A 14,167-nucleotide genomic window follows, 5' to 3' on the forward strand; every position below is an offset into this window, starting at 1 on the left:
CACGACCGAATCCCGCTCAGTGATGAAAAACACACATCAATATAGTGTTGAAGCTACGTGGGTCCTCGTGCCTAGGAGATTTGAGGCTGAAGCATGTGTGTCACCTCTATCTAGATGATAACCATCGGTACTAACAATATCTCTATTCGCGTCCTCCAAAGCTGCCCCCAAAGGTTTTTGGGCGCGTCGGACATTTTATCGCCCTAGTTGCGCGCCCGAAAAGCCCTTTCCGCCGGCACGGCCCAATACGCTATCCGGTACCCGAGGCTGTCCCCACTCCACAGAGAACACTTCGGGCGCGTCGGACGAGCGCGAAGTGAGGCGGGGAGTGGCGGACCCGACGCATCATTGACACACGAACGACGTCCAACCGTCGCCTACCTCGCGACGGAAGTTATTGATGCGCAACGACACGTCTCGTCGCGCTTAGCTATCCGTGCCGGCGTTAATGGAAAACCCAAAGCATTTTCAAAACAAAAAAGAAATGCAAATATGGGCAAGAAAACATCAATACGAAACGAACACGGACGATGCACTCTCGGGCTTGGGTGGTCTCGGTAAATAAGGGGTGAAGGTTAATCTACTCGTATTTAATGTGGTTGTTTGACCAAACTCGGTTTTGATAAAATCTTGGTCAAACTTCACATAGTTTGACTTTCTAAAGAAAACCTTAAATTTTTGGATGGAGGTAGTAATTGGGAGGAATGGACAGAATATAGCCATACCCAGGTGTCTAGCAGTACACGCAATAAAATCGGTTTGGTGGATGAGCTGGTCCTTCAAGTAGCGGGCAGATAGAATCCTGGTGTTGTCACATGATGTACCTTATATTAGATTAGTAGGTGGGACGGTAATTAGTGATTGTCGATTACGGGACCCCGCCGATCATTCGACGAGCGACAGTTAGCTCCACAAGATTGTTAACCAGATGTTAAAATAGGATGTCCCACCTAGATCAGCGATGTAGGTGTGTTCTTGTGTTGTTAGTCCATTATTACTACTTGTGTCATTGATATTGAGTGCTGCTTTATCTTGCAATCGAATGTGTTTACCTGCCGTAGGTTTTGGTTCATTTAATAATGAAGGATCCCACCAAAAAAATGCTGAAAAGGAGTCCCCACTGGAATATAAAAAGTAATCGTGCTGAAAAAAATACTGCATAAATGAATCAAAGGTTGCCATTTTGCATTACCGACCCTGCTTGCGTGAGTTGAATTTGGCAATTCTAGTCGCAGGATAGCAATAAATATTGTGTCAGCTGATTTCAAAATTTGAATTCTCTTTATTTCAGGATAAGTAACGTTGAACGATTCCAGGAATGCAGCCGCTCGAATCAGGGGAGAGAGATTATGATTAAGGATAGCTGTAATTTGGGCATGCATCGAGCTGGGTGGTTTGCTGGGCCTGGGCCCTCCTCCATATTTGGATATATGTTTACATGGAACAAGAGTACTAAAGATACAAGACGGAGATGTAGATGAGAAACACATGGTAGGAAGGGGTTAGGATAACCGGAGCCTCCGCTGTTGCGTGGCGAGTCATGACCGAAGCTTCAAATGGGTTGAGTTTTTTTATAAAGCTAACCAAGGAAAATGAACTCTCATTCAAATTTGAAGCTAGCTAGTCTAGTGGCTAGCATAGATTGGTCAAGTAAAACCAGGAAAGTTGAAGTATTTTCTTCTAGAAACAAAAGTTTTAGAGCAGCCAAATAATCAACGAAAGCATAATCAGCAAAGCGTTTAGAATTTCGACATGACCTTATTGTTTTTCGGACATTTAGATCACAGAGCAAACTCGGGACATTTCAAACAAACCATTCAACTCCAGGAGACACTCCATGACACAAAACAACGAACATCAGGCAAAGCTGATGCACAGCATGGAAGTTTCCACAATCAATCCTCCGACAGACACATACAACACATGCAGTGCTACAAAAATGTTTGTGAGTCTGAACCCCAGCTGCTTGCTGATGAGCTTGTCATATGTGGCCTGGTCAAACAGCAGCACGTTGTTCACCTTCTCCTTACCCTTGCTCCACTTCTGCAACCCAGACCAATACAAATTCCATGAGAAGACAAGCAGTAAGAGTCGAATCAAATAAACAGGGAGATGGGCAGGATGAGAAGACAACAGTAAAAGTCGAATCAATCAAACAAGGAGATGGGCAAGGATACAATTCAACCTTCTGCTTAGTGATCAATGCCGAGGTCATTCCATCTTAACGAAGCAGTCCTTGACGAAGGCAACAAACTTGGCCTTATCAACCATCCACGCCACCAAGATCTGAAAGTACCCTGTCCACGCGTTCTGCGAAGTGAACCTGCAACACGTGTTTGTTTGATGCAAATAGCAAAGTGGTGAGCACCAATCTGAATGATGAAACAAGAGAAAGAAAAGGATAAATGGAGGTCAGTAAATTGCATAATATTAGATTAGATGTGGACTTCTAAATTTTACTCCAGAAATTAAGTAATGATGAAGAAACGCAAGCAGTTTTAGCAGGACCATGAAATCATCTTTTAGTCTTTTAGGCGACATAATTTAATGGAGTAAAATCGAACAGGTGTGAACCATAGAGCATGTAGAATAGAAGAGGGAAAAAGGGAACCCGAGTAGCTCACCTGAGGTGATGTAGTCGCCGCCACCAGCGGAATGGTGCCAGAAGGCAGCCTAGCCTAACACCTCAGGAGGCCATCGCCCCCAGCGGCATTGTGCCTGTGGCCAGCCTAGCCTAACGCCGCGGGAGGGCACCACCAGCCTAGCAGGAGCTCCGGGTTCATGGGCACGTCATTAACCTGAAAAACACACATTGAAGCAGATGAGGGGTTGCTGTTGCAGGCTTGGTACTTATGCAAGAATGCAGGCCTAACTAGCTCCACTACATCGATCGATGCCCAACCAAGAAGGTGGATTAAATCAAGGAGATGGACAGCCCATTTTTGAACCCAGGCAGTAACCTACGGGTGTCGTGGAAGTTAGCATGTAGAGGTTGGACATGTGGTGCGAGACCCGAGCAGCAACAGGTGCGAGTTGTGGTTGCGGCCAGCACCTCGTGTTGGTCGTGGTTGAGGAATACGCCGGCCGTCTCTAATACCACCGCCACCAATCAGTGGGTGACCTGCAAATAAGAGACGAGCAGACGAGTTAGCTGCTACTCCCCATGACCTAAGTAGGTATGGAACATTGATTAGAAAGAAAACTAAACATGCTGATGCATGAAGAAGCATGACTGTAAACGTCGACTATTCAGAACCAAGCGTTTTTTTGTCAAAGGCAGCTCCATTTACTGACGAAAGCAACTAATCCTATAGTTGAGTTGCAGGCGTTGTTGAATCTAATCCAGTTGATCAAGTCTAACCAAAGCTAGCAAGTGCGAACCATAATTAAATGGAGAAAAAAATTGAACAAAGGCAAAACGGCAAGCATGTAGAAGAGGAAGAAGGGAACCCGAGTAGCTCACCAGAGGTGGTGTAGTCGCCGCCCCCAGCGGCGGCGTGGTGTCGTTGGCGAGCCTAGCCCAACACCACGGGAGGGCACCACCAGCCTAGGAGGAGCTCCGGTTAATTTCAAGGGGGGCGTCATTAACCTGAAAACACACATTGAAGGAAGCAGATGAGGGGTTGCTGTACTACTTATGCAAGAATGCAGGCCTAACTACATGGATCGATCCCCAACCATTGCAGCGAAATGAAGCACAAAGGCGGGCCATTTTCTGAACCAAAATCTTCCCAACCGAGCGAGGTGGTCACCAGAAGAAAGTTTTGTTGGCGGCCAGCATCTCGTGGCCGTGGTTGGGGAAGACAGAGCACCGCCACCAGTCGTTCCACTAGGTGACCTGCAGAAGAGGGACGAGCAGATGAGTTAGCGGCATGGTCTCCCGATCAAAAATATTGTTGTGGGTTGAAATGTGTTCTATGATCTTATAACAACTTGAAACGAACACATGACCCATTACAAATGGAGCTCGGTGGATGTGGTGTGTCGATTTTTGGTCAGGAGCAACCAAAGCACATTTTTGAAGCCTCACAAAATGTTACACAATCTGGTAAGTGTGAAGATTCACTATTTCGAGAACAATGATGATGTTGATAGCTTAAGATATTGCCCATGTTCCAGTATGTGCATCTCAAGAAAGTATTTTTTTGTTTGTTAAAATCACTACATTTTTCAGTTACTGCGTTTGTCACTGGAAAACTGGATCTGACTGCAATATATCACATTGGTTTCAGGAGCAAAGCATGACGCCCATCAAGCTTACATGGAACGAGCTAACAAGGCGAGACCGGAGAGTTTTCTTCCTACATCCATCACCACTGAAGGAATGAAGCAGCCATCTCCTGGGCCCAGATTGCCAAATCTGTGCATGCAGTTTTGGTTACTAATCTGAAGGCTTAATATTGTGTCAAATAAACAGACCATCTATGTTTTCCTCATTTTGGCAGCTATGGAAACATAGCGGTAATGTAACATGGTAGAAATTTTTGTTAACGGGAACCTTAGAGTAGCCAGTTTTGCTATTCTACCAGTAGATTGTCGTCCCTAACCTTGAGATCACCAAGATGAACACAGAGATAAGAACTGAAGGAGGGAGAGAGGGTTTGCGTTGCACACAACTTGCGACTTTTCTGGTTTCTCATTCATACCTTTTACTTGGAGATTACAAAGCAACGAGGCCATGATCCACTAATCGCGCCATCCCACGACCTGATCATGCCTCGCAAGAATCGCTCAAAGTTTGTTAGAAACTTTGGCATGAAATCCTTACAGACTAAACTACTGCTAACTGAATAAAATCGACACTCGTCTAACCTGAGGAAACTGACTACTGCACTGGTTTATTTCAACGGAGATGTTTGATAAATCACCAGATTTTTATCTCACGAACTACAGCCTAGAGCTGATCGGAAGAGTATGCATGCTAATTTGTTCTGGACAAGAGTATTTCCAGTACTTATCATTCAGCTTAGAAACCGTAGTCCAAGAAGGAAGGCATCCAATATTGAGTGTGTCTGTACAAACAGCTAGCGAGCTAGGCGAGCGACCTAGCTGCGAACACGTCCAAGCTAAGGCGGCGTTCGCGGCGCCGCAACGCGGCATACTGCATAATCATTGCGGCGGATGCAGCGTGTACGTGGGCTCCTGCGGTGCGTCCCGCTTGCAGCCTGAGGTGCAGGGTTGTATTTATGCAAGAATGCAGACCTAACTAGCTCCACTACATGGATCGATGCCCAACCAAGAAGGTGGATTAAATGAAGGAGATGGACAGCCCCTTTTTGAACCTAGGCAGTAACCTACCGGTGTCGTGGATCAAGTTAGCATGTAGAGGTTGGACATGTGGTGCGAGACCCCAGCAGCAACAGGTGCGAGCTGTGGTTGCGGGCAGCAGGTCGTGGTTGAGGAATACGCCGGCCGTCTCTAATACCACGGCCACCAATCAGTGGGTGACCTGCAAAACAGAGACGAGTTAGCTGCTACTCCCCATGACCTAAGTAGGTAGGGAACATTGGTTAGAAAGAAAACTAAACGTGCTGATGCATCAAGAAGCATGACTGTAAAGGTGCGACTATTCAGTCAGAACCAAGCATTTTTGTTAAAGGCAGCTCCATTTACTGACGAAAGCAGCTAATCCTATAGTTGAGTTGCAGGCGTCGTTGAATCTAATCCAGTTGATCAAGTCTAACCAAAGCTAGCAAGTGCGAACCATAATTAAATGGAGAAAAAAATCGAACAAAGGGAAAACGGCAAGCATGTAGAAGAGGAAGAGGGGAACCCGAGTAGCTCACCAGAGGCGGCGTGGTGTCGTTGGCGAGCCTAGCCCAACACCGCGGGAGGGCACCACCTGCTGCAATCACGACGGCCGCCTGCTGCCGGCAAGGGTTCCGGGTGGACTCCGGCAGCAGCAGCAGCAGCATCTTGTGCTCGCCGAGGTCTCGTTGGCGGAGTAGAGCGGCGAGCGGCGGAGGGTGGTTGGGGGCGATGTGAGGATGGATGGGGCGGAGTTGAGGCGGTTTTGGAGAAATGGGGATGTCGCGTGGAGCGGCAGAGGGAGAAGGGGGAGCTGGTGGCGGGCAGAGTTGGCGGTGGGTGGAGCTGGTGGTGGCTCGTTTCTGTCCGCGTCGACGCTCGTTGGGTAGGGAGGTCGCCGTACGGTGGTGAAGTTGGAGGCCGTCCGCGAGCGCGAGGTGGTGGTGGGCAGGGAGGTGGCCGTACGCAGCAGGTCCGGGTGCGCGACCAGGAGCAGGTCTGGGCCGGGCTTGAACGCGGAGGTCCATCCATGGCGGCCGGAGGTGGGGCGGGGAGGAGCAAGAGAAGGCGGGCGGCGGCGCGATTTGGGCCTTGGGGAATCGATTTGGAGAGAGAAAGTGGATCGAGGTGAGGGGCGATGGTTTCTTTTTGTTTTTATTTTTGTTTTAAGAAAGAAAGAAAGAAAGAAGGGTTAATTCTCGTGCGTGAACAAGGAGCCGCGAGAGGTGGTGGCACTGACAGGCGGGGACGAGCGCCGCCACTGACAGGGAGACTCACTCGTGGAGGTTCTGGTTATTTCTGTCTACGGGACGAAGCGCTCAAGGGTAATCCGTTCTGGCCGGTTCCAACCCCACCTCAGAGATAAGGAATTCTGACAGAATATGCAGAGCGCCCTTAGACCATGTACAATGTGTGTTCGATTCAAGGCAAATGTTGTCAGAATTTGGAATCGGGCTGAATCCCCGCTATGTATTGAGCCGCTTGTGCATGTAAAGTGGGGCCCGTTTTGTGCAGAAAGTTCAGCCTTTGCTTGTTTGTTTACTCTAAAGTATGCATGTGATTGGCTCCTTCTTTCCTTGTGTGTCAGATAGAGTCGCTTTGAACCGAACCAATATGTTGCGTCGCTTTTTTTGTCTGACAACAAGAATCGATGCTCTGCTATGTGTGGAACCGCATCATAAGCCACTTTGAACCGCTTTTTGCATACATAGTACATGGTCTTAGATCTCACCAGCAGCATCGGAATCTTAGAAACAGCAATGCCCACCTCGGCATCCGACCACCCGAGCGTGTTCTTCAAGTAGTCCACTTGGGCGGTGACCTTCTCTTTGCTGAGGAATGAAACAGCGCGCGGCCGCTGCCGCTCGAACATCCGAGACCCACGCGGCACGCCAATACTTTCGGCGCATGCCACCGCCGCATGGACGCGCTCTAGGTTGGTGCCGATCAACCGTGGCCGGGAGATGCACGGCTTGGCAATATCACGAGTGATCTAGCCCGCGCGCACTCCGCGCAGAAGGCGACGTTGGGTTTGACCACCTTTTCGAGGCCGACGAAGAGGAGGGTGGAGCTATTCTTGAGTACCGGAGGAGGTTCTCGTATGAACCGAGGAGGGACAGTAGTAGGGCACGTTGGAGACGATGGATCCGCGGCGGAAGGAGGCGGGGATGAGCGAGACGAGGCTCGCAATCTCGCCTACGAGAAGCCGAGGGCGGTGAGCTCGACGACGTTAGGTCCCACGCTTGTCTCCACGCGAGTGCAGAGGAACTTCGGGTCCTTGGCGACGAGGACGGCGACGTCGGCGGTGGAGAATCCAAGACCGGAGAGGAAGGCGAGGACGGCATCGGGATTGCAGGGGGATTTGAGGTGGGAGATCTTAGTGGAGGCCTTAAGGGCTTGCGGCCGGGTGAGCCCGCAGTTCTCGACGAGGTAGTCCACGGCGAAGCCAGGGCTTGGAGGAATGCGTGGGGCGGCTGCGGAGAGAAGGCGCTGGACCGAGGAGCCTAGAGAGGTGGCCGGAGAATAGAGGAGGTGGGTGAGGATGGAGCTACGGAGGCGGAGCATGGCGCAGGCGGCGGCGCCGGCGGCGACGGGAAGCGGGGACGAGCGCCGCCACTGCCAGGGAGTTCTGGTTATTTCTGTCTACGGGAAGAAGACTGTGGCCTTGAAGCCCAGGAAAGAATTGTCTACGAGCCGAACTTGTCTGTGTAGTGGGCCTTGCGGCCTTGTTACCCCATGCGCCGCAAAAGGATTCATTCATATTTTCCTTAAAAGAAAATCTTACCGTATTAGGAAAATTAAACTTTGCTCACATAAAAAAAAAACTTTGCTGGAAGAGTTTCAGATTAAAAAAGATTCATATTTTCAGGCTATAATTTGAGATCTGATCCACCTTAACTGTATCGGACAGAGATCAGGTGACATGCACCTTTTGCATGTCACCGTGTGACATGGGGCGGCCTAAATCCAAATTTAAACATTGCGAAATTTCTCTTTTTTGTTTTTCGATGTATGTTTCGAATTTTGATCTGAAATTTTAGGCGTTATCTTAATATGTGCTGTGAACATGCATGATTTTTTTCAAAAAATTTCGCAATGTTTAAATTTGGATTTAGGCCGCATGTCACACGGTGACATGCAAAAGGTGCATGTCACCTGATCTTTGTCCAACTGTATCTGAATATACAAATTAACTAAAGCACCAGATTCTAGCTTATTTGTTGAGGTTGTCTAATGACATACAATCTCTCGAGGACAATACATACTACTCCAGTGCAAAGAGAAATAGGACTGTCTATGAACAAAACTACCGCCGCCGTAAGGTTATGCATACTTGTTACCGAAGCCGACCGAGGTGAGGGCATCATCATCAACTACAACTAGCCACAACGTCATCGAGTCCAACTCCGGATGGCGAAATCTGCCTCAGTCTGGACCAAGACTGCTAACGTAACATTCCAATACAATACATAAACACAAATAAGCTAAGAGATGAACATATCTTTTTGTGCCGCAATACTTGCAACTTCTATCTCTGTCAAAATGACACAACTTCCCCAACTTCCAACTACAAATGTCTGAGCTTCCAATACCAAATCTATTGGAACTCCATTTTCCTACTCATTGCAAAGAAAAACAGACTCCAGCACCAGTAGCGCGCCACAGGTAGGGGGGATGAAGCCTGGCTTAGAAATAGAACATGAAAATAAAAACATAAAATGCATCTCCAATACATCCCAATTTCTACCATGAGCTGCTGCAATTCAACTACATTGTCCACACATAAGACACATACACAATATCATGTTACATTACCTCCTTTATGAGGCTAAGATAGCTGTGGGCGTCCATAAATTAAATTCAACTGGATAGCACCAGATTAATATAGCTAAACTGAACGGAACAAGTGCTTAACATTCGAGTGGAGGACAAGTAGAAATACGGTACACATCGTTGAAGATGTCCAGGATGTTCAAACACAGCCACACACAGCACTGAGGTGGCTAATCCACACATGCCTTATACTTCGGTAACAAACATCAGCCGAACACAAGTTTCTGCCGTGGTACCAACTACAACGTCAACACCTCCTCAGTCTTCGTCTCTCTCAGGAGGGAGGCCACAGGGAAGCAGCATTTTCTGCAAGACCGGAAACAGCGGTTCAATAAATTGTAGTGCAATATCTCACCGATACAACTGCTGACAAACATGCAAATGGAGACACTGTAGTATGGCCAAATAACACTATGAAGGGGAACTACCACAGATACTGGTAAACTTCAAACATGCTAAATTAGATGGCAACAAAATGAATTTGATAAAACAAATCAATTGCAGGTCCAACATAGCATAGGTGCTCGCATAGAAATTTTGGGTACATATATAACTTTTTTCTTAAATTCTGAGCACAATAGAATGGTAAATACAAACCGTGGTATCAGATAGCTAGCTTGGCTCCGCGTGTCTACAGTACATACCACATAACGTACTAAACTACCAACCCTACTAGGCTTTAAGACTGAAGCCTATCTAACAGAGAAAGGTAAAATCTGAATTGACAAACTGCAGCCTGCTAGGCTTGGATCTAGATTTGCATCAGTTTGAAGGCAGGAAAGAGACAATTTAACTAACCGTCTAGTATGTTTCTTGCTTCCAGCATTCAACAGAAGGACAACCAATTTTTATTTGGACCATTTAATTGATGTGAAACCACTTCAAGCTATACCTCTTGCATGTGAAAAAAATGTCACAAATTTTGTGTTTGCTAGAGATCAATCTTCGCAATTTTGATTGCAAGCATTCTGAAACATCTATTTATAGACATGGAGGGCCTCTTTGGTTCCCAAGCACACTTTGCCAAGCCTAACTTGGCAAGTGTGGCTGAGAAATTTGGTGCAACAAAGTGTGCCAAATCTTGGCAAAAAAAATCACTCTATGACAGATGGACCACATGGGTAATAAAGTGTGGCAGGAACCAAACATATGCCAAATTGCCAAAGTTTGGCTTGGCAAATTGTGGCCGGGAACCAAACAGGCCCGGAGTGTCTCATGTCATTTCAAGAAATCGCTACATAACTTGAGTTCTCAACGGGGGGTGTATCTCACATCAACTTATAAATGGAGAGTATCTCAGACTGTCACATCCCTGAAATATTCCTTCCTAGCGTGGAAATAAACAAGTTCAAGCTAGCGACATGATATATTATGGCTTAGTACGAAACCCTGCAGAGCTACAACTTGAAGAGTAGCAGCATCAAGGTGGTATTTAATGAGCTTGGAATGTCATACACGTAAAGGCACTTACATGGTACATGAAAATAATAAAAATGCCAAATACGAGGCAAAGAAAGGGTCCATGGAAGACAGTGAAACTGCCTAAGTACCCAATGAAAGACTATCAACCCACTAGTGAAAGCCTAATACAAGCAAGACTAGCAAGATAAAATATGTTCACATACCTGCATAAATTCGTAGCGCTCCCTTCCAATTGATTCATTCTCAGCAATGGCAAAATATGACAACATTGGATAGTGTCCAACATAGGATGCATAGCTGTCTCTTTGGATATTTACAGCCCATTCAGTGTAGTACAAGAAAATGTTAATGGTTAATACCATACCAGCCCGTGTCAACAATAAGAAAGTTCGAACAGCTAGTGTGCCATTACGTTTTTAATACAGAAGACAAAAAAAATGAGATGCTTACAATCTGGTCAGGTCAGCATGCCCTGTTCCAACATATTTGGCTTGAAGATGCTCTAGTTGAGAATTTATGTTGAACCTCGTCGCTAGCCTTTAAAATACTGAATCATGTTAGAACTTACAGGAGTTCCAGTCAAAATGTAAAAATACTTATGTAGCAAGCTAAAAGAAGACAAGAGAACACTGGAAATATTTGCAGTAACTCCTAAAAATTAAGTAAATTGAAGTTAAAAATGAACATCGTGATAGTGTAATCCAAAATATACAATAGCAGGACACAGCCACTAAAGTAACTACTTGATGAACCTAACCACCAATACCAAAACAATAAGGTAAATCCAACAACAAATATTTAGATATAAAGATCATGCAGAACATGTTTTCAGTTCAAGTTAACTATTAGATCAATTCCGTTAGCAGACAAGAATAAATCACCAACTATAACAGACCACAAAATAAACTGCACAAAAAGTAAGTTATCTTTCACAAGAAATATTTTTGGGGTATAAATATCCAATAGCCCATTAAACTAAATAATAGATAGTAGTTGCTTTGTGGCAATTTTTTTATCAAAAATCGTATTTCTCTATGTAAAATGGCAATTGAATACTTTGGGCAGAATCAGCAATACAGAGAGTTTTGATCAGTGATTACTGACCTGCATAGTGGCCGACGGGTGTTATCCTGACCTGTGAAGACTGACGAGGGACCAATAGTCTCGCAAACGTTCACCCAGTTCTATAGAAGTGCAGAAGACACAGAGGTATGTCATCATCCAAAAACAGCTCAAGGAGGCAATCCCAATTTTTTTAGTCAGATTTTTGATGAAAAAAACAAACAGAAGTATATTAGAAACTTCCATGACTGAACCCTACGCAGAAGATGTAATGTATTGCGTAAGAGCAGACGAGACATGAGGGGTCTACATTATTGATTTTCATCAGCCGAGAATAATCTAGTTTATTACCAACAACGAACTTTCCTACAACGCAGCGAACTTAACAACCTCGGGGATTTACAAAGAAAGTTTCCCGATCAAAATGGCAGGCAGCTAAACTAGATCTGCAAGTCAAGCACGAATTCGCAGCTCCGCAGGGGTGGGCGGATCTTGGCGTTGCGTCGGCGGTCCGTGTGTGCCCCAGAAATACAGGTCGGTGGGATCTGACTATGAGAATCGCTGGATGAAACAAGGTCATACCTCGAAAACCAGTGCCCAACGATTGCGGGGGCGCGGTGAGGAAGGACCGGGGACGGGAACGGCGGTGGCGGCGTCGCGCGGATGAGGGGTTGAGTGTTGAAGTGCGCTGTGCTCGGCTGGAACCACGCCGGAGAGTGAGGGGCTAGAGTTTTGACGGGCAAGACGGCGAGCTAAAAGTTTTACAGTTGATGAATTTTAGAGAAAAATACAAGTGCAAGATTACAAACTTTGAAATTACATATAGAACAAGGTATTCAATTTTTTTACTCCGTATAGGTTTTTAAAAGTGAAAGGTTTGTTTTGTTCCTAGCCACAAAAGTGTGGTTTAAAATATTAAAGCCAAACTTCAGCAAAAGTTGGCAAAAAAGTTAAGTCTATAACAAATAAATCATACATGCAATAAAGTGTGGCAAGCTAATGTGTGACAAAAATCAAACACATGCCAAATAAATTATAGATGCCAAATTTTGGCTTGGCAAATTGTGGCTTGGAACCAAAGAGACCCAAAATATTTTGTAAGTTCAAAAAGCGTACATATTTTATGCAAATAGTGTGTGCTGGAAAATGTGTCTCAATGCACTCTCAGTCCGGTCCTAGGACATGCGTTCAATTCTATGACTCCTTAAAATAGACGAAACTCGGATCTCAAACTCGACGTGAGTGAGAAGAAATAGTTGGTTTAATAAATAACTATGAGCATTTGGATTTATGGTTGAAGTTGAGTGAAATGCAATGAAGGTCAAATATTTTCCAGAGGTTTTAAGTTTGCACTAAAAAATTGAATGTGCACATCTTGATTCTCAAAAATTGCAAATTATCCGCCGCAAGTCCTTCGCTGTTCGGACCATGCTTGTCCAACACACATGGTGGATGGTTGTGGTCCCACCAAGGATAATAGAGTATATGCATATTTTGCATAAACATCTCCTAGTATGTTTTGTATTCTCATTTGCCACCCTTTGTTTTTTTCTCTCCAACACAGGAGCTCATTGAAGCAACAGTGTCGATGGTGGAGCGAGAACTGGTTGGATGCAAGCATGATGGGTCGCCTCCTACATGGGAGCAGTTGGGCATGGGCAGGTGCCGCTCGTGCACTCCGGGCCACAATCTCGATATGGACGCTGCTTATAAGGGGCTTTATTGCATTTTAAAAAAGGACATGTGTTCATTTGCATTTTGGCCCATTTTGTTGATATAGACTTGGTAGACTTGTATTGCTCTCCTCTCAGTTAGGTGAACTTCTACGAGAGATGAGCATTGGATCACTTTTATTTTTAGATAAAACTAATAGTTCCTCCATCCCACAAAAGTTGTCTAAAATTTATTTAGATTTGGATGTACCTAGACACTAAATAGCACACACACACATGCACACACGCACACACAACATGTAACTTCCTTCCTCGCGGCACATGTCCATTTCTAGTGGACAATTTTACACCGTCCTCTCCATGAAAAACGGTAGAAATAACTCCAGACACAAAGTTCAACAAATAATGACCTTATTCCAGAAAAAAGAACTGACCTTTTTTTTATCACGCCCTCCATCAAGGCGTTGCAGCTACACTGCTTAATGCATGGTTCATGGTGTTGAACTATTTTTCTTAGATGCCTTTGTCATAGCAATTTGGTGAGTAGAAAGTTCATAGGTCAATACATGGTTGGCTGTGTTGAGCTATTTTTGCTAACTGCCCTTGTCCATTGTGTATATTTTATTCACCTTCTCTTCAACTTGTTGATAATGACTATGATTATCGAACTTTTGTTAATTTGACTTGCCCAAATATTTTCGCACATAGATACCATGCATGTCTAAGCGCAACTATTGGGTCAATTATTCTCCGGCCAATATTCATAGATTTAAGATAACTTTTTTACAATGCAAGGTAATAAACAAAAAAAAACAAAGATCTAATATATTTAAATAGTTAGCACGAAAGATTCATAAACATGCAAAATCCAGTGAACATTTGTTCCAAAAGTAAACGTCTATTGAATACAACAACTTCAATAAACATAA

General features: G+C 45.1%; 1 protein-coding gene and 2 long non-coding RNA genes across 3 annotated transcripts; all 3 read right to left on the reverse strand.

Annotated features, from left to right (window-relative positions):
- Positions 1 to 1,738: 1,738 nt before the first annotated feature.
- LOC124666529 lies at positions 1,739 to 2,489 on the reverse strand. Its single transcript, XR_006990912.1, has 2 exons — positions 2,186 to 2,489; positions 1,739 to 2,043 (listed from the first exon to the last, which is right to left on the reverse strand). It is a non-coding gene; the product is annotated as an uncharacterized LOC124666529 (long non-coding RNA).
- Positions 2,490 to 2,981: 492 nt separating this feature from the next.
- Positions 2,982 to 3,818, reverse strand: LOC124666531. The gene is made up of 3 exons (XR_006990914.1): positions 3,679 to 3,818; positions 3,464 to 3,589; positions 2,982 to 3,121 (listed from the first exon to the last, which is right to left on the reverse strand). It is a non-coding gene; the product is annotated as an uncharacterized LOC124666531 (long non-coding RNA).
- A 5,460-nt stretch (positions 3,819 to 9,278) lies between these two features.
- On the reverse strand, positions 9,279 to 11,721 carry LOC124664165 (uncharacterized protein At4g14342-like). The gene is made up of 4 exons (XM_047201745.1): positions 11,639 to 11,721; positions 10,954 to 11,040; positions 10,707 to 10,830; positions 9,279 to 9,387 (listed from the first exon to the last, which is right to left on the reverse strand). Exons 1-4 carry the CDS (start codon positions 11,719 to 11,721, stop codon positions 9,340 to 9,342), a joined length of 342 nt encoding a protein of 113 aa, XP_047057701.1. The 3' UTR covers positions 9,279 to 9,339.
- Between the last annotated feature and the right edge of the window lie 2,446 nt (positions 11,722 to 14,167).

This window comes from Lolium rigidum, chromosome 6 (genome assembly GCF_022539505.1).
Source record: "Lolium rigidum isolate FL_2022 chromosome 6, APGP_CSIRO_Lrig_0.1, whole genome shotgun sequence".
In the NCBI taxonomy this organism is placed as follows: Eukaryota; Viridiplantae; Streptophyta; class Magnoliopsida; order Poales; family Poaceae; genus Lolium; species Lolium rigidum.